Raw genomic sequence first — 26,329 nt, 5'->3', positions numbered from 1 at the left:
AATTTAATTTTTTTTTAGAGATATCACATGTGATGTGTATGTGTAGGTCAGTTGTATCACAAAACATCCTACCATGTAAAGATGTTGCAATAAAGCCTAAGATATAGGAGATATCATGATTTTCTCAATAAAGCATAACTGTAGACGGTTTAGTCTAGAAACATCTTTATTATAATTATTGTTCACATTTTGTATATTCAGCAATACTCAACATTGATTATACTGATTCAAATTTTTACATTGCTTGTTTCTATCCCTAACTCACATTTTAGAACTTTTTTGAAGCACTAACGCTGGGATTTTGTTTCATCTGCAAATGGTAAATAATGCCTTTAAGTTTTGTTTAATGATAAGCTGACAATGAAGACTTGTGATAAAAAAAAGGGTGTGAACATTAAATACAATTTAGGGGTATTTTTGTACACAAGCCAATGGGAGAGCTATGAGTTGATGACATCACCTCAGCTAATTTGCATATATTATTGCTACCAATGTCACTATTGTTACTTTAATGTTGCATATCCCTTTTTTATTATTATTCAAGGTCGAAGTTTGATGAAACCCCTACCAATGAATTCCACTCGTTTATGTTTGCTTTGTTGATTAGAGTCCCTGGATTTTTATAGAAATCCTGTGCAAAGAATCAAGGAGCTGCATTCAGCTGCATTCAGCATAACACACTCTACGTGCATGTCATGCACAATGCCAAATTTTAGCTCAAATTGCAACTCAGTTCAGCAAGGAGAAACAGGAGTATATGGTGGAATCTATTGATCTCAATCAAGTGGAAAGGCTACTTTATTTCTCTTTCTCATCAAAAGAAAAAAAAAACTGACCTCCAATATAAAGTGATAATTTGACCACACAAGGTTTCACAAAGCCGTGATACTTCTGACATTTTTCGTAAGTAAGGGCTTCTTTATGTGGAAAAAGAAAAGGGGAATAGTTCTTGCTGCTTGAAATCCATGTTTATCTGTTAAAATCTGTGTTGTTGTTTTTTGTAATGTAGCACGAAACTTTGTTTTTCTGAATCTATGTAATACAGTGAACACAGACTGTGATAAACTGCACCTTGCTTGAGTTCCAAGTCTTCCTCATGGGTGTCAAAATATTTTATTTATCCTTTTTCTGATTTTCAAATTCATATTACTACGGAAGGATTGTAGTCATTGTAACCCTCTGCGTGCCACATTTAATTCTTGTCCATAGATTTGTGTGTGAAGTTTGTTCTCAGTTGACTCATTGGCATAGGAAGGGTTAACCAAGATTGCACCTGCTGAGCTAAGGCAGGGCTCGACACTAACAGTGGCCCGGTGGCCCGGGGCCACCAAAAACGCATGTCGGGCCACCAAAATTTCAGAACTGAAGAATTTGGTGGCTTGATTGGGCCACCAAAAAGGTCGGATGTTTGCCTTTGGGCCACCAAAAATAAAAGTTAGTGTGGAGCCCTGGCTAAGGTGTGGTATATTCTGTGAAATCCTTGACAGTTATTCCACCTTCCATTGTACACAGCATCAGAGGATGTAGGAATCATAGTAATAGCGATATAATTTCATTTTGAAGTCACTGCCGTGTTTTAAAAGACACCTCCTTTTTCAGAGTACACATATTTGAGTCTCCCAACACCTCTAAGACTGTCAATGTTCTATTCTATTATTTTGAAGGGGAATTCTGGGCCAGTTGAAAGTTAGCCTGATATGGAAGAATAACATTTTTATATCAGCCCAACAGTGAAAGTTGGATCAAAATTGGATAGAAATCAAGGAAGTTATGAAATTGTTAAGTGTGTTCATTTTCACATAACACTTCTTGAAGAGTCAGTTATATGATACATGTATTATGTAAATGAGTATAGTGTTAATTTTCCCTTTAAGTCCAGTTCATACCACAGCCGGTTTGACAGATTTTGTGTCAATGAACGGCCATTATTGTTATTCATTTTATTCTCATGATACGATTTATTTCATACCATTTTTTTAGTCTGTCAGCACTAAGAAAAGTAATCATCCTTGTCTGGGGAGCTGTTTCTGAGTGATGTTTTTGAAGTTTTAGGCCATGATTACCATCAGAATAATTGGCACAATGCCAGTCATGATTTCATGCTTTGCTCTTCTCACTTACTCTATCCCCAGAGGCATTTTCTTCAGTTTAAAAAAAAAATGTCAACCAGAATAATGGCTTACATGTTCATGATTTTTTTTTCTCAATCCATTCCTTTCGCACTCTGACTTTGCTGGAATCTGTGAATGTTAGAACAGAGCTCTGTATCAATGTAAAAAAGTTAGGATTCACCAGTTAGTTGCGATCCAGAATATGGATCAGTTAATGACATTTCTTCTTCTTCTTCTTCTTCTTCTTCTTCTTCTTCTTCTTCTTCATCATCTTCTTCTTCTTCCTCTTCTCCTATTCTTCACTCTGCCCTCCTCCTTTTCTTCTTCCTCCTCCTCCTCTTCCTCCTCCTCCTCCTCATCTTCCTCCTCCTCCTTCTTCTCCTCTTTTTCTGCCTCCTTCTCCTCTTCCTCCTCCATCTTCTCTTCCTTCTCCTTCTCCTCATCCTCCTCCTCCTTCCTTGTTTAATATTAAATGCAGGTGCTTGTATAATCAGATAATTTTGTTTGGCGATATCTCCACAGAACCGTGATAGCGATTTGACCTCTGCATTCTCTAACTGAGCAATCTAAAGATACACTGGACATATTTTTGTTGTTCTTGTTGATGTTGTTGTTGTCATTCCCTGGCCTCCACAAAAATAAAAGCCGCTTTCAAACTCAGAGGCCATCGACTTCCTGTTTTGCCTCACGCTACATTATTTTTGGCAGAAGGAGGCCGTACTCCTTTGTACACCTCCTTCTTTTTTTATGTAGACATTCATTTTTGTTAGTTTGGTTTTTCTGAAAGGCACCAAAATGTCAGTTTTCATACTGAAAGAACCAAAGGGGCACAAGCACCAAAATGTAATCATCCAAAATTAGTGGTTTTAGCAATTCTCTACCTTTTTCACAAGGGTGTGTCCTCCCTTTGAAGGGTAGAAAGGTTTTGCATTTTCTGCAGAAATGGTGATATGAAATAAAAATGCCAACACATCAGCCTACTTCACCCCAAAGTACCTATCCAAAGTATTTAAAGTAGTTATCACATTTTGTCTTTTCCTCTCTTTTTTTTTTTAATTTAGAATCCACACTTTTGATCGTGAAACAGAATGATTGATAATTAGCATAGTAATGTATAGAGGAGCAGAAGAAATTCTGTGAGGTGGAATTGATAATTCGATTACCCAGGAGAATACTTTTCTGCAACTTTCCTCCGAATCTCGGTGGCCGTTTGCTCCAGAGTGCACGCAAACCCGTCTTGGCAGCTGGCTATTCTCAGTCCCGGTCAGTGAATATATCTCGAAAAAAAAAAAAATTATGCATTCAGGAAGCTAGTGACTCTCACACTCCATCAACCTGTATTGGGGGAAAGAAAAGAGGTGTAAACAGACTGACAAACAAACAAACAAACAAACAAGATGGAGATGGTTTAGACAAAACAAACTTCCCTCAATCGAGGAGGGGGGGGGGGGGGAGGGGGCAGGGGGGACGGGGGAGGAAGCATGGGTCCTCAACCTTCCCCACCTTGGATAGGAAAGGCTACATGTAGGCCTACCCTCAGCTTTTGAGGATTTTAAACAATCGAATCAAAGTTGCAGGAAGGCCATGCTTATTGTCAATCAAGTATTTGTTTCGTAAGGTAACTTTTTTTTTTGCTATTGTTGCTTATCCAATGACATTCCTTTTGCTAGCGTTTCTCTTTTTTAACCTCTGTAGTGTTGTTTTTCTTTATGGGGGAGGGAGGATTTCTTCAGCATTCATGAGCATGATTCAACATAGCTGCAATTTGAAGAAGAGATTGTGTTGGTTTGAGATAACTGGCAGTGTGCGGCAAAACTTTCCCTATTGAGAAAACAAAACCAAACATAAAAAGAAATGGCTATCGCCTCAATAAGGGATGCAACAATCTCTTTGCAGCTTTTTTTTTTTGTTTTTTTTTTGCAGATTTGCACCGACAAGCACGCAAGCACGCAAGGTGACTGTTGTTCCTTATGACAGTCGCGAATGTTAGCTGTGAAAACCTCGGCGATGCTGGGGTAATAAAGGGAGGTGATAACGCCAATCTGGCAGGGGGAGGTAGACTTTATTACAGTGAATATTGCCTCCAGGGGGGAAGAAAGATTCTTTTTGGATCACTCCCGCCGTAGGGGCGAAAAGTGCAGACGACATTAGCAGGTCCGGGGGAGCAATAAGGAACATTGCAAATTGTGCCATGGCAACCGCATCTTCAGCCATCTACATTGTATTTGATTTGATTCGTCATCTTTGCAGCATCTTCTCTTCATTCCAGAGTATTTTTCTCTCCTCTTTTCAACCTTTCTGTGCATTTTTGTGACAAAAGTATCCAATAATCCCTGATAGATGGACCTAGAATCTTAACTTCACACTATATCTTGCATGAATTTCCCATATGTGACTCATTTCCACGAATCCCCAACAAAGCTATCAATCATCAAAGTTCAAATGACATAAGACTTTTCAGAATCTTTGCTATCTAGTGATGCAGAGCATAACTTTTTACCAGAGAAACTGTATGAAAAAAAATAACCATCAGGTAAATCTTTGAAGGGACGATGCAGTGAAGCATAAAAGAGACCAGGTATTTATACTGTCAAATACAATGCAATATCTATTGCAAAATAATTATAGTGACACAAACTTCATGAAAGCTTGAAAATCAAATATCAAATTAATACACACAAAAAAAAGGTCAGAGATATCAAACTTCATATGAGGCCAAGAAACATATAAAATGCTAGATTTTTTTTTAAAAAAAATCTCAATTTTCATACTTATAGCCAAAATCACCAATATGGCATATATCTCTTGATTCAAGGATTTCTCCACCTTTGTATTCAGATAGGAATACTTTTAATTCATGATGGGTCACACACACCCATGTGTTCCCCATCCAATCTAAATTGGGAAACGGGTCCCCCTTTTAATCACCTTCCAGGGAAGGACAGGTGTTCAAATGAAGTCCAGGTAATATCATAGCACGACATACCACATGGGAGTATAGTACCCACGCCTCCCCATGTCCGGGATCCCCAACCTTTCCCCCTCTCCCCTACCCTACTCCCTCACAACTGGGCAAGTGACACGTGTTCCTTTACAAGTTTGTAGTTTGTCCAGTAACCAAGCTAGGAGCCATTGCAAACTCATTTATGTCAGTTGGAAGCTTTTAGACAGACGTTGACAAACTATAAAGTGGACATCCATCGTAGTGTCCACGGATATGCTTTATTCATTTTTTTTTTTGGTCTGTGCCTCTTTTTCAAGGAACATTCATCTTTGGAATAGATTATCACCTCCATGAGAAACTCTCCTTTCCTTTTGAGCCAATCAAGAAAGGCACAAATATATACCATGCAAACATAATGTATCCTTGCCAGGAGTGGTTTCAGCAAGCACATTCTTAGCCCCACTGATTTAAAATAGCCTGAGAAGTTTGTATCTAGTGTATCAAGTGAAATGAGCTGGAATTTTTCTACCCCTTGTTAAGCCCTTTCGCCATCTTGTCATTCATTCTTTTCCAACCCTTTGGGGTAGGGGATCAGCTGACTGAAACCACTAAAAGATCTTGTATTCTCCAGCTTTCTATTTCACTTGGCATATCTACACGTATCTCTGTTGCAAGCCCTTTAAATAGCAGCGGCATAATGGAGATCGTTCTACTAGCTATTAAAAGAATGATCATATAGCCTCAAGCTTGACATCTTCTGATCGACATATCTGTGTTTCAAATCAGACGTTCAGTGAAAAATCTCTGCTTTGGAAGGCAGGATGGGGGTTGAAGGGGGAGCGTTAGCAACCGAAGTATCATTTTTGCATTCTCCTTTTTTTTTAAATAAAACTTTTATGCAGTGGATGCAGAGAACAGCAGTGATATGTTAAACATATGGTATGGCCTGGATATTATCGAATAAATGACGATGTGGCATATCAATATGTGAATACTGTAAATATTTTAAAGGAAACTACATAAACCTCTCATGGCATCCCTCATTTGTCTGTCTTTCACATTTTCTCCCATCATTTGTATCTAAAATTGCTGTTATTTTCCTGAGGGTTATTCTTCTCTTAGATATTTTGATTTTTTTTTTAAATTCCAAATGCCATTTATCTTATTAATTTCATAAATGCAATTCTAAAGCATCACAATTTGAAGGGGGTTCATAATGAAAGCTACATCTTGAATGAATTATGTTCCCCTCCCAAAGAAAATTGAACGATAGCAAGTTTGAAATGACAATATCACTGTAAAGTTATTAAGAAGAAATCGGTCAGTAAGAACACACTTGACAGAAACAATGAAAATAAAGTAACACAAATGAAAAAGGCATGTGATGTAACATACATAGTAACCACTAATAGACTCTTTTGTACAAAGCAGCTTATGTATATTACATTTAAAGAATCTTGATGCAACTGGTTCAAAAACTCCCCTCCTTTGTGTATTTGAATTCTGTCATCTTATACAAACAAATACATAATATTTGGATGTTGTTTTTTTTTTTTCATTTTCTCTTTTAAGTATGTGTCTCTCTTTTGCAACCCTGAAAAAAAGATTACTTTCATAAGCTGGCATGTTGTAGAAATAGAAACCTCAGACCTTTCTTCAGCATAATAAAAATGAAAATTTATTTGTGATGGGAGAGGAGTTGATACTCTAGATTTCTTGTGAATTCATTCAGAATCCAAAAAATTGAATGACATGGTGGGGTTAGGTTTTAATTTCTGTTTTTAAAACACTGAGGTGTATTACCTCAAGATTTTATGCGTAATGATACAGGATGAGAAGCAGTATTCTCTGGCCATGCAGTTTCGAGAAGCTTGCAGAAGGGATACAACCTTTAAAGGACAAGTCCACCTTCATATACATGTGGATGGGGTGAATGCAGCAACATTAGTAGAACACATCAGTGAAAGTTTGGGGAAAATCGGACATTCCGTTCAAAAGTTATGAATTTTTAAAGTATCTGCACAGTCACTGCTGGATGAGGAGACTACTTTAGTGCATGATGTCACATGCGTACAACAATATAACGAAAATATAAAGAGAATTTCACAAAATTTTACTTTTTGAAAAAAGTGCACATTTCCTCGACTCGTCCCTGATGTATGTTAAGGGTAATATTATTCCCCCTTGCCTTCTGAAAGAGGGAAGTCAAGTGTTCTTTTATTATGCAAGAAAAGTGAAAATATCATGAATTTTCTTTGTATTTTCTTTACATCATTGTACACATATGACATCCCAAGCTGTAGTAGTCTTCTCATCCAGCAGTGACTAGGCAGAAACTTCAAAAATTCATAACTTTTAAATGGATTGTCCGATTTTCCTCAAACTCTTGCTCATGTGATCTATTAATGATATTGCTGCATTCACTCAATCCACATGTCTGTGAAGGTGAACTTGTCCTTTAATGTTGGTGTTTCAAATATTGGGGATTTACTGAGATGCTGGAGCAGGGAAACGGCAAATGACGAGGTGTGGAAGGTATCATGGGAGGTTTTCAGACATTTTGATTAACTCCTCGATGGAGGTGAACCCTACCTCCTTCTCTGCAAAATGATTCTCGAGGGAGGAAGGCTGTCAAGACAATAAACTGCCTAAATCAGTTTTAGATCCACAGACACAGTAATGGCTGGGATTCTGCTCAAACAGTAGCAATTCACAGAGGGGGCGGGGGGGGGGGGGGGGGGAGGGGGGATGGGAAGGGGTGGGATGTGATGGCGGAATGAAATGGCTGAAGATGCTCCTGGGAAGGTTGAGTCTTTCTTGAAGCGGGAGATTTCATCAAAGAAATTCTCGATATATACGATGTAAGAAAGCCCTCTTCAAGATTATGGGAGGCCAGCCGACCCTCGTTTGTGTATTATGTGCTTTGAAACAGGATTCACGCTATTAATCGAGGAACCCTGGTGAGTCTTGTAAGCAAACTTGAAGCAGGTTTCTCAAGTCACACAAAATTCTAATTGTAGTCTGGAGATGTTTTCCTATCAAGTTCTGCTTAATTCTCGATTGCGGTTTAAATGTGTTGATGAGGTTAAGCACTCAAATAGCCTGAACTTCATAAGTATTCACTTCTGCAGCTGTGGTGTGGGCATACATACAACAATATAACGTACGTTGTATGCTTACATGTTGACATATTGAGAGTTGCTAGCTTGATTGACAGATGTCATTTGTCCATTGTATGCACTGTCATTCACATAGTTTAACCTCAGTAGTACAATGTATATGAACATTTGGTATGATTTGAGAAATTAATTCCAGAAACTTTAGTATAAACATGCTAGTTTTTAAATCAGTAACCCCTCAGAACTGCTCATACCCAGGAAAAAAAGAATCAATGGCTCAATGTATTTGATCTAAATGTCAAATTTTATTGAAAGAGCTCCATGGGGATTACAAAATCAGATTGATTTGAACCTTCAGAATTAATGGGTGAAAAACAGCTTTTTCTCTTCATATTGACACATGGAATAACCATGACTGTGACTGCGTAAGAAATCAGTGCATTTTTTTGGTGGTAATGTTCCGTAACTCTGACCTTGGGTGCTACTGTATTCCTGGATTACAGAAAAGTGCTCCTGAAATTTCTAGAGCAGACCTGTGTTGTTGTTTTTTTTTAAACAGTAGCAATGTAGCCTGCCTGCCCCCTCTTCCACACACCATTAGAAGACACAAAACAAACTAAAGTGTTAATGATTTTTAAAAAGAACAAAAACGAAAACCTGAAACAATACTTGCTACCAGATAGCAACACAATGTGTACGTGTAGATGAACAATGCAAATATTCAGCACCTTTTGTTATTTTGATGGTATGGTCTATGGCCCGTCTATCATTGTGTATCAAACCTATTAACAGTTACACAAGTCTGAAAATTTCCTCCCTATTCAAACAGTAGAGTACAATAGTCTAAAATGTCTTCCCTATTTAGACAATACACTAGTCTAAGAATTTCTTCCCAATGTAACAGTACACTAATCTAAAAATTTCTACCCAATTTAACAGGACACTAGTCTAAAAATTTCATCCCAATGTAACAGTACACTAACCTAAACATTTCTTCCCAATCTAACAGTACACTAGCCTAAAAATTTCTTCCCATTTTAGTAGTACACTTGTCTAAAAATCTCTTCCCAATGTAAACGTACCCTGACCTAAAAATGTCCTCTAAAGTTAACTGTACACTAGTCTAAAAATTTCTCCTCTTATTTAACAATACACATGTCTAAAAATTTCTTCCCAATGTAACAGTTACTAGCCTAAAAATTTCTTCCCAATTTAACAGTATGCTAGTCTAAAATCTTTCGCCACTGTAACAGTCACTAGCCTCAAAATTTCTTCCAAATTTATAGTACACTAGTCTAAAACTGATATCCCAATTTGGCCAGTTTTTGTGTAGAAAAGATGACAGTTCAAGCTCATGTTCTCCACCTGTATTGCAAATTAGCATTAAAAAATCCACACACACACACCAGAGTTGAATGCTGTTTCATCCTGGTCATTCTGCAGTGTGCCAAGAATTTATGAGTTATAATTATTTTCAGGGCACAATTCTCTCCATGGCATAGTCAGGAGTGTACACCGTGGCTTCAATAATTGCCCCGAATTAAAAAGAGGCGAGTTTCACTCTGCGCAAAGCATCGTGCCGATTCCTGAAGAGGTTATATTTGTCACAAACTTTGTGATTATTCATGCGAGCAGTGTTGCTTTTATAGCATGGCTATATTTGTACTGTGGTTGGAAGTTTTGTGTACCAAAAAGCAGCATAGGGTCATATGCAGGTCCCACGATGCTTTGAATTGAGTGGAACTTATATAATGTTGAATCATTTATGATACAGGCCTGTATGGGGTGATTTTTTTTCAGATGTGAGTTTCTTTAATTTGTCTCCCTCTACAAATTGAATTTGTTCAGATCACAACTGCTGATCTGTAAATTAACAAACATGTTGGAAAAAAGGAACCAGTGGGACTCGAACCTGTCATCTACTGCTTTCCGGGCAGCGACACTACCACCAGGCTGTCCCTACTTGCCGGCAGTGACACAATGAACATCGAACAAATACCCAAGTTCCGAAATTTCAACAATGTTATGTTAAGTAATCCAAGGCAGCCAAGGCATATTAAATGAAAGAAAAATATTATTCAGAGGGGTGAAGGTGATTTTTATTACCGGTAACAACTTTTAGTTTACTGCATACATAATATGATTTCCATTCGATCTGCTAGAGGTCAAGTGTTGAATCATTGCACCTGTACCTGTAAACGGGTAAAAGTTTTTGATTATGAATATTGTTTTTGGTCTGGAAAAGCACCAGATGATCCACTTCATCTGCATGAAATGTTCTTCTTACACATCTGAGAAAAACGTAAACATGCAGTGAGGAGGTAACCTGCCAAAACTCAGCTCAGCACCTTGTTAAGCAGGCAAAAAAAATGCATTAATCTCAAAAACTTGCCTAGGTACCTTTTAAGGGAGGGGAGAGGATGATGCCTGTTTAGAAATTACCAGTGCATTGTTTTGTTGTAAACAAGGTACTTCTGCAATTATTAGCAAGTTGCCCTATTGTGGCATTTTGAGGCTCTGTAGGAAATTGATCTTCAAAATTCAGAAGAAGAATTATAGCAGACATTGACAAGTTATCATTTTAGAACCAAAAAAGCATAACTGTATATGCATATGCATTAAACAAAAAGAGCATTAACACCCTCCTGGTTTTCAGTTAACGTCATAATTGGCTTAAAGGGACTGTACAGTACTGGTTGAGGTAGGGATTCATGTTTTGAACATTCCTAAGTGAGATAATGAAAAGCCTCTTATGAAATATGAAAGAGCATGTAATTTTAAGAAGGATTTAATGTTTATTTGATGAAAATTGGTTTTCAAATGGCTGAGATATCCAAAAAAGTGCTAATAATAAAAGGAGACATGCCCCAACTTTATTAGGATCTCTTTGTTTCACCTTGTTTTTGGATATCTCAGCCATTTCAAAACCGATTTTCATCGAATAAACTTTTGATACCCCTTAGAACTGCATGCTCTTTGACATTTCATAGAGTGGTTTCTGAATATCTCGCAAAATGTTAAAAGCTAAATCTACACCTCGACCAGAACTGTACACACCCTTTAACCCGTTGAAGATGGACTGATTTTCCTGTAACATCCATTTCCCATTCACCCCAGCCTAAGAATGCTTGTGACTAGTCTTAAACGGGTTAAAAGTACTGAATGGTGCCCGTTGATGCACTTTAGTCACCCAAGATAGTTGTGGGTCAAGCGTCTTCCGAGTGGATCCTCTCAGCACGGCACAACTGTCCATTAACCGATCAATTTCTTCCCCGATGCTGTCGCGGAGATATCACCCGATATGCGAATCCGTGAGAAGACGCATCCCTAGACCTTGACCCATATGCTCCAAGCTGTAATGACCCATAGCAGACAAAGTCACGCTTTTTCCAACACATTGACTATTGCTCTTAAATGGCTACGAATTTACATACCGTATCTTGTTACTTTCAGCATCACCTAAAAGATACAAAAGGGGGTCATGCCACCTTTTTGCTCTGATGGGCGTGATGGTAACTATAGCCTACTTCCTGCAAGGTGACAAGGTGCTTTTACACCTTTCCTGCAATGAGCCTGAAAAGGTCACTTCTTGCAGCGAAACTCCTAATTATAGTATGCTCTCCAAACAATGCAGGGGGGTGTTCATTTTCACACTACAACTTCCCAGGTCAAATCGGTTCACGTTGAATTGAGAGATTTATCAAGAATGATTTCAGCCTTATTGAGGTAAATTAGATAGTGCCTTTTTTTTGGGGGGGGGGAATAACAAATATAAAAACATTTTTCGGAAATTACATTTGCGCGCATAATGCATACACCTAGGTAAAAGATGATGTGCTTTGCATACTAAAGAACTCTTTTATTGTTGATACCAGATGCCTTTCACATCAACCTATATACAAACTGTATGTGCCATATATTTCGTGGGGTTTTCATTTCTGGGAATTTCCAAGGGTTTTTATTTCTGCAAATTTCCCCGGGGTTTTATTTTTGCGAATTTTGCAAGTCGGGTGCTATTTGCAAATTCAAGAACACATGAAAATGTTGACTCTGATCCTGACATGAATGCAGCGTGCACGTGTACATTTCCTTTGTCCGCTGCGATCGCAAATTTGACCACAGAAAAGCTCTTGAATCAAACTCTGCATAACAGGGGGCCAGATATTGATGGCAGTCCAGGATAGTGTATGGGTTTAGTCATCGTGTGGCAATTTCACAATAATCAATGTTGGTAGGGAATCAAACCGTGTCCAAAAAATCACCCCAAGTGTGTAGTAATGCATGAAATACTTGACGTCATGGACCAGAGCATTGTATCCAGTACTTTTCACCGTGATGAGCTTGAATAGTACAAACATAAAAAGATCAGGTTAAATATAAAGAGTTTTGTGAGAAGGTCATAAAATATATTATTGGTAAATGCATACAAAGTGTGTGGGGATACACAGTTGAGTGATTTTAATGGAATGAAAAATCAACTAAAGTCAAGAGAGGTTAAAGATTTGAGGTCAAAATCATTTGATCTGACAGTTTACTCAACAGACTCATGCAGGATTTGATAGCATTTTATCAACATATATATATGTCAGGCAAAGTTGCCGATTGTTTTTCACAAAATGTGTCATAGTTCAGAATAGTGAGTAAACACTGCGATTTGCGCAAAGACGTCAGTTCACATTTCGATGTCAATGCCATGCACGCCTCCTTTACTTTTATCGGAGTAAATCAAGGGGAAATTAATGACAGGCATACAGCAATTTCTCTGTGCTTGTTTGTTTGCTTTCAGCTGTTTTAAAATTTCTTTTCTCTATCTCTTTTTTTTTCCATCTCCGCTCATCAAATGATGTGCTTGAAGACGCGGAAGGAAAGACCGGTGGTATTCAGGGCGGGGTAGCTACGGTATTTGCCGTGGCTGCAGCGCCCCCTGTAGTAACTTTTTTTTTCGGCCCGTGCCTATGTGATGACATGCGCATAATCCATCTGACATCATTGAGAGACGGAGCGATGCGTCACTCATCCGTTATGATTCAATGTTTTCGTGGCGTCCAACTCAAGCGGAAAATAGTCCCCGTTTGTGACCGAACCTCTTCTGGAGACTTTCGTTCTCTCTTGGTAGTCCTCCCCGCTTTGAGAACCCTGAGGAACATCGGCATCTTTTCCATCCATTTTCCAATTGGCTTACAATGTTGGTAATAGGAGTATTAAAGGCCATTTGGCCTGAAACTTTTAAATGCTTCACAAATAGTGTCTTATGCCTATCATAAAAGGGAATCACATGTTATGTGCAATTAACAAAATTAAATAGAATCTAACAGTAAGTCAGAATCTAAAAGAAGATTCTCTCAGGATTTGAGATGGAACATTAAGGAAAGTGCTGGAAATTTATAAGGTCACAAGCTTCAATCAAAGACTGAAATCAGGTGCAACAAGGTGTACAAGGTGTATTGAATTTAAATTAGATTAGAAGGTGTCATCTGCTTACACAATTTTACTTTTGTTTTCAATGCAGAAAATATCATGTCAATTATTCATGGTTAGTACTTTTGGCCATTTCAGCCTCACACCTTTACACTCAACATTTATTTTTCCAAAGTTGTTGAAAGTCTGAAATAATTTCATACTGAAGATGCAATCTCTTCTTTTGAATTGCATTACCACACACACACTCAAAAAGAAGATTTGTGTACAGGTCAGTGGGACAGTTGTGAGGTTGTGACATCACCTCATCTAATTTGCATAGATGCATTTGCTACTGGTAGACCAATAACTGTTTCTTGAAAACATGAAATTTAAAAATTCTACAGCTTTCTTCTTTTAGGTCTAATTTAGATCAAACTTCTTCCATCTTTTCTTTTCTTTTATTTTCCATCATTAAACCGTTGAGGACGAGTCCCGAGTATACTCGGGCCAGTGTCTATGGGAAATGCGTGTTGTAGCAAATTCAGTCCATCCTCAATGGGTTAACATTGGCAATAATGACAATTATTTGTAGCCCCCCCCCCCCCCCCCCCACCATCTCATCCCTTTTACACTGATTAAGGGTCAGATGCTTGGGAGACTAGGGTACACTTTAATGACCATATATGAAAAGGTTACGGAATCAGATTGGAGGACCTTTTGGTCTGTAGTCAACCAAACTCTCCATTGTAAAGGGAAATATGCTTGCTTTGATACAGCAATACTTGTTTGTTGATCTCCCTAGTTTGAGTGTTACTGCTTTTAAAAGATGTCGTAATCTACTGAAGATTTCCATATATGCAGGGTGGTCCACAAGGGGTTTTAGCATGTCGCTGCAACATGCTAAAATTCTTGTGCAACATCCGAAAAAGCCAGCAACATGCTATGCAACATCCTCAAGAATTTGCAACAAGCTCAAAGTAAAAGTATTCAAAAATATGCAAAACATATGTGCATAACATAACAAACATCAAACTACCAGGTGCTTTAGATATTTGTGTGCAAAACATGAGAGAGAACATTGACTGTAAGCAGCACAAAGAGAGATAAGCAGCAAAATATTGCGTACTATACTCATCGTGTGCGCTCCGCGCATATTCAGTTTCTGCAATATTCTCAGATTCTGAGCTTGCAACATGCTAAAATTTCAAGTTGTGGACCACCCTGTGGGGTTGTATGGCATGTTAAATCAGTGCCTTGGAGAATCAATTGTGCTTGGGAACATCTAATCCTAGCTCTTCTTTTGAAAAAAAAAAAGCATTTAGTAAAAGAAGTGACCTGTTGCTTTACTTCTGTTGGGTAGAACTGTATACGTTTTTTTTTTTTCCTCTCTCTCTCTCTCAGCTAGACCTTGGAGAAAGAAGCTAAAAACAATATGGGCCCCAAAAGCCTGGATAGGATGACGAATTGTGGAATGAACATTGGCAGTGACTCTGTCAACGTTCCATCTTCGGTTTCCTGCTTGTCTTCATATTTTTCTCTTGGCTGTCTGGATGCCTGTATCTGACCGTGCTTTCACACGTACCGAAAGTGCTCGCTGTGAACGCTGAATTGCACACACGATTGCAATTATGTTTTGAATCATCGTTCGTTGGCGTGACCGAGGAAGGCTTCACGTATTCTGTGGTTTTGAATTTCATAGCGAGGAGGGGAGGTTTGGCTTCATCCGAAGTTTCCCATCAATCACTCTTGAGCCGTCTTTCTGCTTGAGTGATTGGAAGGTCACTGTTATCTCCGCCCCCAAAACATGATTGGAATCCGGTTATGTTCACACGGTTGTTTCGCTACTTAATTCTGGCGAAACTTGATTGGAAAACACTTCTGAATCGTCATTTAAAACAATTGGAAATAAATTTCAAATCACCTTCTACGAGTTCAGTTTGCATTCACATGGCAAGAATGCTTAATTTGAAACACAATTTTAATGATGCTTCATGACAATCGTAGAATTGATGTGAAAGCTAGGTATGACTGTTTTCACACGTACCAAGAGTGCGCACTTTGAAACACGATTGTAATGATACATCGATAAGAATCGTGATTCAAAATAATGATGGATTCTGGCCATGTTTGTGCAAACTGGAATAGCAGAGGGTGATTTGAATTGTAATTCCAGTTGTGATTCAAATAATGCTCTTGAGGCGTTTTCTAATCGCGATTCTCCAAACTTACAGAACAAAACAGTTGTGTGTATGGCTTGACCACAAAATCATGTTTTTTTGTGGGCAGAGCTTTTGGTGTCCTGTCAACCACTTCTGCAGAAAACGGCACACCTCAAATGTGCCGCCCTGCAGTCAAATCGTGCGCTTCTTACCACTCAGGAGTGATTGGTGGGAATTCAGAGAGAAGCCACACCTCCCCATGTCACTCTGAAACTCAAAACCACAGAATCAGTGAAACCTTCCTTGCTCGTGTGTACAGACAATAATTCTAATCGTAATTGTAATCATAATTGTAATTCAGCATTGCAATTACGTTTCTCGACCCGTATGAAGACGGCCCATGTATCTCTGCATCTTCTACTCTCTCTCTCTCCCTCTCTCTATATATATTTCTCTCTCTCACTCAGTCCATATGTCTATCTCTTTCTATCTCCTATATGACATCTTTCAACAGTCTCCCATTTCTCCATTATGGGCAACATTTTTTTTTTCGCTGTTGTTGGGTTGTTTTAGTGCCATCCAATGCTAGTGGACACATGAACCCTAGATAGTGCATTCTCTGAGGGAATCTGCACTAAAGGTTCATGTCTAAACAAAGATGCAACTTTGAAAAAAAAAGAAGAAGATAGAAACATCGAGATGAGATAGTTTTCAGTTGTATGATTTGATGTGACAGATTGCTCACATTCCTGGAATTTTCGCCAGTGTGCCCATAATCCTTCAGATCGCGAAAGATGCCAGATCTTAAAACGATACCACTGAACGGACCTGCGTGCTATAGAGAGATACGGTGGTATATGAAATCCTCTGCTCTCTAGGTGCCTCACTTTCCTTGTTTGGAGTGTGCAGACACGCGATGGGTTTACACGGTAATTCTGTTGTTGTTGCGAAGATGAGGCCAGTCACGCTCCTTACCAGATGGGCATGTGTGCTTGCTAAAGGTCAGCCCAATATCCAATAAATAGCTAATTTTGAGGACCCCTTTCCCCCAATCCCAACCCCCCCCCAATTCCATAAGCTGCTTTGCCCACTTTAAAAAAACAAAAACAAAAACAAAACAAAACAAAACACACAGGGCAAATAATTACCTTTTGGCGCAAACTCACACGCACGTATGTTCTCCAATCTTCGAAGTCTGTCAGAATTTATCAGACTAGGCCTTCATCATTCTGGATTGAAAGATGGGGGAGGGGGGTGGGAGAGAGAAATGGAGAGAGAGGGGGAGGGGGAGGGGGAGGGGGAGAGAAGAAAGCACTTTTAAGGCCAGAGAGTGAATATACCAATCCCTAAGTGTCAAGACCAAAGGACTGTTTCTCTCGCTCGCGCGCAACCAACAGGTGTTTTACCTACTTGAGTAGATAGCATCATTTGTATCGCATTTAGGCATGGATATGTGCGTTTAGCCCTAACAGAAACAAATCGCAATCCCCCAAGCAATTTAATTCTTTTACCCTCGCCTGATGCAAGGATTTTTTTTTCTTCAAGCAAGCTGGGCAGAGTGGGCTGAAGTGTATTTGTGGATTCAACTTTGCAACCAGAATGTCAGCTGCACTTTTATGCTCCAAAAGAAAAAAAAAAAATGCCCAGGAGAAAATGTTGGATGAAATATACAGCAAATAGGCAAATACATTGTATGCTCCCTGAGCTTTGCTTACTGTAAATTTCAACATGCTGCTTCCATGTGCTCTGCACTCAATGCCAGAATGTATAATTCAGTGAATGTTACTGTAGCAGGCCCTTGGGCCCTTTGATATTCAAACAGATATGAACCTGCCTGTGTATGTAGGATTTAGGGCAGATCTAATTGATTCATACATTTACTTCGTAATTTCCCTGTTTATAAATCTTTTTTCCCCAATTTTATTAAAATGTTTTATTTGTATGTCTTTTATTTTTCTATTAGTATTCACCTCTGTAAATATTTCTGTAGTTCTATATTAAAGTTGTTAATCATCTGAAAATAGGTGTGTTCCAAGTAAGTTATACGTACATGTGATTTCTTAAACAAAACCCAAGAGGTGAGAAATACACATTAATTGTCGTATCTTCTGTCCAATATCTGTGATAATCAATAATTCATCAAGTTTTATTACTATTCCTTTGCAGGATTTAACAACTGCACTTTAGTAATAAATATCAGGGATACCAGGGCAATGAACTTGGGTAATGGATCTTATTCTGCATGTTTTGTTTTGTTTTATTTTTGTTTTTGTTTTTAATAGTGATCTGTGGCCTGGGTGGAATTTCTGTGAAGATTATTTCAAAAGCCTCTTAAATTCTCAAGCCTTTCAGGTCTCATTGTTTCATTTTAAGTTTTATAATCATAAAACCCAGCTGTAATTGTGTTGGGGTTTTTTTCAAAGGGAGAGCTAAGGACATTTCAGGTTTTTTGAAATACATTGTCACGTAGATACATCGATGTAGCTTAGATACGTAGTTGTAGCTTGGCTTAAAAAGATAAGATACTTGTAATCATTGCCTGTGGCAAAGACTCTGCTAGGATCAAAAGCTTGGGCCCTTTTTGACTCCATTTTACTCCATTTGCTCGCTACTATTGGATCACAATTTGTAGCAGTTTTCAGCAGGTTTTGTGTGTGTGTGTGTGTGTGTGTGTGTGCTAAAAATAAAAAAGAGGGGGAGCTTAGAATTATGGATATAGTGTCTTACTGGGATATTGTTTAAATTTGCAGTATTAGAATTGTTGGAGTTTCAAAGATATCCATGAGCACATGAAAGTATTCAACAAGTTTTTGTTTATCACAGTCTGTATGCGGTGTAGATTCACTACTACCAGAGCAGTAGGAATATACAAAGTATGATCTTGTTTGATAGGAAGTATGCTTGCCTTTAGAAAAATAAGCCAGTTCAGAGTTAGCTGATGTTGGTACAAGTGACCGTTATGTTTTTTCTCAGGTGGTTAGGCACTTTGCGCATTTTCGAAGCAAAATAATGCATAAGCCTGCCTGATGTAACACTGTGTGGAATTCATCATGCATATTCAAACAAAAGGATGAACTTGCATAGACCAGGTGACCAGAATGGTCCATCATTATTAACACGTGCAAAAGCATCCATTTCATTATTTTGCACTGAATGTATTCACAATCTTTTTCTACTGATACTGCCAAATAGGCCTACCACTTTTGCTGTCAGGTGGATGTGCTGGCAAACACCATTTACGAGGATTTCTTGAATAATCATTACATCACAGATGCTTATCTCATCGAATTAAAAAACCCAACATGCCCCGTTGGTACAAATAACCTTATTCTGCTCATGCGCAGATTGTAACCCTGAACTGGCTTATTAGCTGTACATACAATGTCCAAAGGTATTTGCTGCGACTGCTGCTACATACCAAATATTTTCCCTTGCTGTTTCAGATGAAAGAAAGAAAAAAGAAACTGAACTGTGAATTTGAAAAAAAAACCACTCTTGAACTTTCACACTGAGTGAAAATGGAAGACGTTGAACTTGTAGCGCAATTGTGAGAGACAGGTTTTTTTTTTAGTACATCAGTTCCCCCGAGACTGTGCTCTAGGTGGTAACGTCCCCCAAGCAAAACTGTCCTCAATGCTAGCAGCAAAACAACTCATCACCCGATGAAAATCTGAAAGCTCCGTCACAACGCTGGATTTTTTTCTCATCCGATCGTCCCTCCGTGCCAGTGAAAGGGGGATATTGGAAAATAAACACTGCATCATTGAAACTATTAAAAGATATTCGATTCGGAGAAAGCAGTGAGTGACTTAGTGCAATCCCAAACTTGTGTTCCCTATGTCTCCCAGTGGGTTTCCCTTCTTCACCGATGGTAAAACATTTACATGGGATGGGCCAAGGTTAGCCCCCATAATATAGATGTCAAACTCCAGGCCCTAAGAAACGGGTGGAACTCTCATTGAAATTATGCTGTGGACTTGACTCTCTAGCCAGTATCTTTCATGTCTCAAGAATTTTTCTTCTCCACTACATAAACTGCTGCCCCAAACTCTCACTTTGGCAGTAAAATTCTGACATCACTGCGAGAGTGTTTGATTTCTACTACCACGGTTCTCTGTGCTCATGAACATCACAAAGGACGTAGCATTTCTGCTCCATCCCGGGTTATAGGTCGCACCGGAGCGCAGTCACGGACAGAACGTAGAGTTTGTTTTTTGGCATGAATTACTTTTTCCCCTCTCCTTTCAAGCTGTTGTTGAGAAATTATCATACTTGAGATGACATTCAGTCTGTGGCGTGTGTTGTGCGTCAGTGCTGTTTATGCAATTCAGGATTAAACAGTGTTATTGAGGCAGGCAGGCAGGGCCGGCTGGCCAGGTGATCGATATAGCTTTTACAAGCTCCACCACGAGTGGAAAAAGGGCCTGCTTATACATAACGCAGGATCTCACGGAATGTTTGCTGTGCAGAAATGTAAGGAATGCATGAAGACTGCTACAGTCCATGTCTCAAACTCACCAAGCAGCTGTCTCTGTACAAATCTCGCTCGCACACCACAGCAAAACCGCAAAGAGAACTAATCGGAATTTGTTTTGACCCTACCCATGTTCAGAGGGGCATTCGCACACAAAAAAAGAACACAAGAAAAGGAATGCCTTTGAAGAGCCACTAACTGTTCAGTCTTCAAACAAAAGTGATTATGCGCATAGTTTTTCATCCAACTTTTCGGCTTGAGTTTCAGCCGTAATCTCTGCATTTTGGAAGCACAACTGCAGCGTAAAGCTGAGAGAAGGATACCCCGTTGCGACAGCCGAGCATATTGATTGTTGTCGAGGAGTGGAAACGACGTCTTTGACATTCATCTTGCTTGACACGCTGCGCACACTCCACTGCAAACATGATGGAATAGCCCGCGAGACCAGGTGGAAAGCAAAAACAGTGCGTTGCCGTCTCGCATTACCCTTCGCCCCGTTGGATGGTTCTCGTGCGGATTGTAACATTTGGAGCAGTTTCCTCCGCTGTAGTCGGAGGGAAGGAATATTCTCATAGTCGTCGGAGGGAAGGAATATTCTCGTCGCCGCATATCTCCCTCGGATCCTGGTGGGATATTTTTGTATCGATAAGGCAGAGATGAATCCCCACTTTGTGCCCGGAGGTTTCCCGATCCGCCATCGGCAGCGGCTGAACCGGCCCCGGCGGGTCACCCTGGCTAACGTAGACTTTGGGTAAATATGCATTTGCACTTCTTAGACATTGTTGCCAAATATTTGCTGACTAAATTGGCTTGCATATCGTATCACTACCCACTGTGAAACTCTGAGAGGTGACTTTTTTTTTTTAATTCAACAAAGTAGTATGAGAAGAGTTGTGGTGCTAGTGCTCTTTACCTGAAACTATTTTCCAATTCATAATAATCATACCAACTTCATTCTCACGAAATAGAAGATATTTCTGCAAAGTCTCATAGTTTTATAACTTCAGATGATGATTTATTTAACTGTATTTCCTGAAGTTCAGGTGTCTTTTTCAATATTCTTGTATTATATTTGTCTGTGAACAAAGGAACAACCCATGGTCAGCTTTTCCCTGCTTGTCTATGACTTCAGCATTATGGTATTGTGTGGCATGTCTTGTATGAACTATGATACTTGAGTTATCCTCTTTTGGGGGATGTTCACAACTTGTGTCTTCAAAAAGAAACATCACAATCTTGGTCAACATTTTTGTGTTTGTCTGGGAATTCAGCAGTATGAAAGTGTATGGATTGTCTTGTATGAACTATGAAACCTTGTGTTGAGTATAATATTTGCTACACATTCCATTCTCTGATGTATTTGTGTGTTTCAATGAGGTGTTAACATTATATTTTGATTCAATTGAAATATTCCATCTGTTACTTTCTAATGAAGAGGTACTGAAAACAACAAGGGACAGTCAGTATGGACTTAGTAGGCAGAAAGACATGTTTCCCAATAAAATTATCTTTGGGTTGACATTTGTCAGTTCTATTTGATAATATTGCAATCATCGCAGGCAGTGTTTGAATAGGAGAGAAATGTGAAATACATACAGTAATGAGGTTGGACTTCATTCAGTGAAACATCGTGATGTCACTATATCATATAGGCCTACCATCATAAAAGGAAATTTACTATGCCCATGTGCAGTGCTCTTATTCTAATAGCCATGTTTAAACTGAAACATGACATTGATACAAGACTCAATCAGGGAAGAGAGAGAGAAAAAAAATGGAAGAAAACAAACCCCTACAACTCCACTTCAGGATATTATTTTACAAGGCTAACTTCAGTGTCACCACAGTTTGGGTGTCCTCAAAGCCAATAAAGCAAGGCGGGCTGTCATCGCCCGGGCATTAGGGAATGAATTGTTGTAGCGTTGCCGGGTAACCGCGAGTGTATTAGACTCACCTTTCCTCCCGGGTTGGTTCTCCATTACTTGAAAGCGACACCTGCTTGGCTTCTGTCTGGGCTTCCCGCTGCCTTGCGTCCCTGCCAGCAAACCCTGTGGCTGTCAAATGATGGATTCATTCCGTACCTCCTCCCTCCCTACCTCCCTCCTTCCCTCCTCGACTCTTTCGGCTGACATTCGGCTTTTACCATTCAATCACAACTGCTCTTTGTTTGGCCTTATCACCTCATAAAACTCCTACTATAAACACGAGGCTATATATCTCTCTACCTACGTAGCTCTTCCAAAGACAACAGAATGTACCGTAATCCCGATGAGTGCTCCTTGCTCTTTACGATCTGATACACAGTCTCTCTTATGCTCATTATCAGTTTTTCTCTTCTTGTTAATACGTTGTAATATCTTTTGATATAAAAGTATATTTTAGCAGTCTAATGCATCTTTTCTTAGAGTGTATTTTAAAAGTCTATAAACTCATCTTTACTTAACATTGTATTTCAGAAGTCGAACTCATCTTTACTTAGAGTATATTTCAAAAGTCTAACTCATCTTTTTCTTAGAGTTTATCTTCCCTGCACCCATCTTTAAATTGATTATCATGCTCTCGGTGCCATTTTGGCAAAATCGTGTCAGGTGTTCACTATCAAGTGCCCGACCCTAGAATTTTTTTCGGGAGATCATATTTCCTATCAATCATTATTTTTTCTGCAACTTTGCTAGCTTCTCTTTCCCCCATGTTACAGCTTCATCCTTGCTCTTTACTTCATGCATATTTCATCTTTTCCTCTGGTTTTTTTTTTTCATCAAGAGCACTGTCTGTACATTGTAGCTGACACTAAATGGCATTTCAAGCTCCAACAACACTGCTCTTTTTTTAAATTCTTTGTCATACACTTCCAGCGATTACTCTTTCCACTTTGTCTGAATTCTGTTTTTACTCCCTCTTAAAACTTATTTATCCATCATTTCCCCTTGTTCTGATGAAAAATACTCGGCAAGTTATACGACAAGAAAGTTAGCTCGGTGCCGTGACCATAAAAACGGGTTAACGTGCATCCTGATCTGTGTATTAATTGAAGACATCACAAAAATAAAGACATGTGCTGGTATTTTATTCTTGCTTGGTAGGCCAGTGCATACCAAAGACGTCAGCCGTCTACACATTTGTAAGAGAGGTAGTAAAACACTGATTGAAAATTTGATTTATGTGCAACGGAGAGCAGTAGAATTTCTTGACGATTAAAATTACCTCTTCTTGTAGCATTCCTACATGTTGACACGAAATAAATGAGAATGTGAATCAGTCATGTTCGTTTAAATATTGAAGAGAAGAGTTAGTGTATATTGTGCACACTGCACCAAAACAAGGGGAAGAGATGACATTTACGATGTAAACAAAAAGGCATGTTTTATGAAGGACTTACCACAATGTTTCAAACTCCTGGTGGGTTTCTTTCCATCACTTACTCATTCAAACTCCATCAAAACAGAGTTCATTCAGGCCGTAGCACAATGTTTGCATACATAAATTTGTCTGACGAGAGTGAAGGTTGGGGTTGGGGGTTTTCTGCCAGTCCATTGCTCATCTCACTTTGTATCCATGGCAACATGCTGAACAACTCCAACAAGGGGCAGTAGTTTCTCACTGTTTTAGCTTTGTGTCAATTCCTTTGATATGCAAAACTTCCATAAATTAATTATTGGATTGTGCTCATTAAGAGTGAATGAAAGTATGGGTAAGAGAGGGGGAAATTGATATTCATTGCTGAAATTCTAGGCACAATGGTAGGCATGATGGGGCAGTTGATATGGCTGGAGATTATTAGAAGAAGAGAAGGATTGCTTGTACGCATCACTGTGGTAACGTACCTGTAAAGGTCATTTTTACACTGTGTCCAGTGCCACTAATAATGTTGTTTTATTTCTGCTCATAACAAACTCTGGGTAAAATCCTCCTCCCTCTCTCTCTCTGTCTCTCTCTGTCTGTGTCTGCCTGTGTGTGTGTGTGTGTGTGTGTGTGTGTGTCTGTCTGTTTGTCTGTTTCTGTCTCTCACAAATTAACTTCTCCCACTGGTTTTGTCTTGGCAGGAGTCGTCAATGCATTTGTCGGGCGTGATGGTGTGTGAGCAAGTTTGACAGCCTCTTAATGGTCCCTTGACAAGCAAATGATTCACTTAACTTTATTTTGAATGCAGCATTTAACAGTTCAATTTCCCAGCTTCATGCCTGGCTATGTCATATCTGCCTCCCAACTCCATGTGATGTGCATGCTGGAAAAATATGAAATTGAGTATAGCAAGAGTAGAAATCTTGTGATTTTGTATTTAAAAGTTTATCAGGACCTGTAATATTTTTGCTACACTGTGACAGATCAAGAGCAGAAATTAATGGCATATTGTGCATTAAAGGGACTGTACAGTACTAGTTGATGTGAGGATTCAGGTTTATGACACTTTTTGGTGAGATAATGAGAAACCTCTTATGAAATATGAAAGAGCATGTACTTTTAAAAAGGATTCAACGTTTATTTGATGAAAATTGGCCTTGAAATGGCTGAGATATCAAAAACAGCTATCCCAATAAAATTGACAGGCCATGACTTTTATTAGGATCTCTTTGTTTCACCTTATTTTTAGATATCAGTCATTTCAAAACTTATTTTCATTGACTAAACTTTTGATTCCCCCTAGAATTGTATGCTCTTTAAAATTTCAAAGAGTGGTCTTTAAATATCTCACAAAGCATTACAAGCTGAATCCTCACCTCAACAAGTACTGTACAGTCCCTTAAAAAAAAAAAAAAAAAAAAAAATGTATATATATATATATATATATATATATATATATATATATATATATGTATATATATACATATATATACATATATAGAGAGGTTATGCCATCATCAGTTTAAGATAGGTTATGCTATTTTTGTGACTGATCTTTCTTGATATTTAATAGCTCCGAACTTTGCTTGGTAGCATTAGTAACATAGTGCGTATTCACTGATCATTTGTGCATATATATATCCATCAATATGGGCAACAATAATTAGTTTTGTCACAATAATGTAAGTCCTCAACATTCAACAATTCAACATTGTAATATCAGTATCATATAAAACTAGGCGACTAATCGCTTGGTTGTACCCGATGCTGGTGAGAATTTCATTTTAAATTGCATCGGGGGGTTCGTTTAGAATTCTCTGGTTTGCCATTGAACAAGCGAAGCTGTCGAGATGGGAGCCAAATCATGCGTGTACTGTGTTTGTGATTGGGGCACTATCGTCGGTTATCATTGTATCTTTATATAAATGCCACACTGGCCAAATATTGACTCCCCGACAATTTGATATCGGCGACGAGGGGAGTGTGAATGTGGTATGGAGCCAAGGTCTGCGCGGTGTGTGTGCCGCTTGCGTGTGAAGTTACAATTGTGGCTTCTGGAGAGAGAAGGGGACCACCGCTAAATTGGCAGATAGGATTACAGACTAATTGGGTATTTGTTGTACAGCAGATAAAAGAGATAGAGAGATATTTCATAAGGAGTAGTCACTGATTGATACTTGCAGTTGTGTGTCTATGTGCATGGGAGAGTTGTCTAGTGCGTGCTACACAAGACTTAATGCCAATATAATCTTGCCTTCGTAGAGGTCAATAGGGGTTCCAAGGGTCTCGCTAATATGGCCATTAAAATGAAAGGAAAGCGTCTCGGCGGCGTAGATTACAAGCACAGAGCAAAGAGATGCTGGTATTCTTGTGATCGTATCGATTTCGCGTCGCTAATTGCAGACGGCCTTCCTCACTGTAAACACACAGCTCGTTATGGAGTGTTTTATGCTTGCGTCAGTGACCTAGAAAATCCCCATAAATATTTCAGATGTTTCGGAGAGAGCATGTTTTCTTCTTTGTGTACATTTGTACAACAGTCAATTAACTTTTTAGTGCGAGTTGAAATTGTTACGTGACGCACATGTGATAGGGCTCTAAACTTGAATCCAGTTTTGTAGTTCACAGTCTCAGGGTAGTAAAATCTACAACCTAGGCAATTTCTGAGTCTTAAATCCCAATGTTGGCTGACTTGTAGTAGACAAATGAGAGTTTCATTCCAAATTTCATGGAAGAATCATATCATAAATGACTGCTCATTAACCATGAAATTGTATTGA

The 26,329-nt window shown here is 38.9% G+C and overlaps 1 protein-coding gene across 3 annotated transcripts in view; it reads left to right on the top strand.

Annotated features, from left to right (window-relative positions):
• LOC139717438 (3',5'-cyclic-AMP phosphodiesterase 4C-like) overlaps positions 1 to 26,329 on the top strand; it is a 270,777-nt gene that overhangs the window by 23,278 nt on the left and 221,170 nt on the right. The window contains exon 1 of one of the 3 annotated variants that reach the window (XM_071628937.1): positions 20,206 to 20,958. The exons of the other annotated variants lie outside the window; for them this stretch is intronic. Within the exon in view, the coding sequence (XP_071485038.1) occupies positions 20,864 to 20,958 (95 nt within the window). The 5' untranslated portion in view covers positions 20,206 to 20,863. Of the gene's footprint in view, positions 1 to 20,205; positions 20,959 to 26,329 lie in introns of those variants that run through there. 3 annotated transcript variants of the gene reach the window in all.

The sequence above is a fragment of the Diadema antillarum genome, unplaced genomic scaffold (genome assembly GCF_040938485.1).
Source record: "Diadema antillarum isolate AM-2024a unplaced genomic scaffold, OU_Dant_1.0 scf00000075, whole genome shotgun sequence".
NCBI classification, from domain to species: Eukaryota; Metazoa; Echinodermata; class Echinoidea; order Diadematoida; family Diadematidae; genus Diadema; species Diadema antillarum.
The sequence above is the reverse complement of the archived record's forward strand: the minus strand, read 5'-3'. Positions and strand labels throughout refer to the sequence as shown.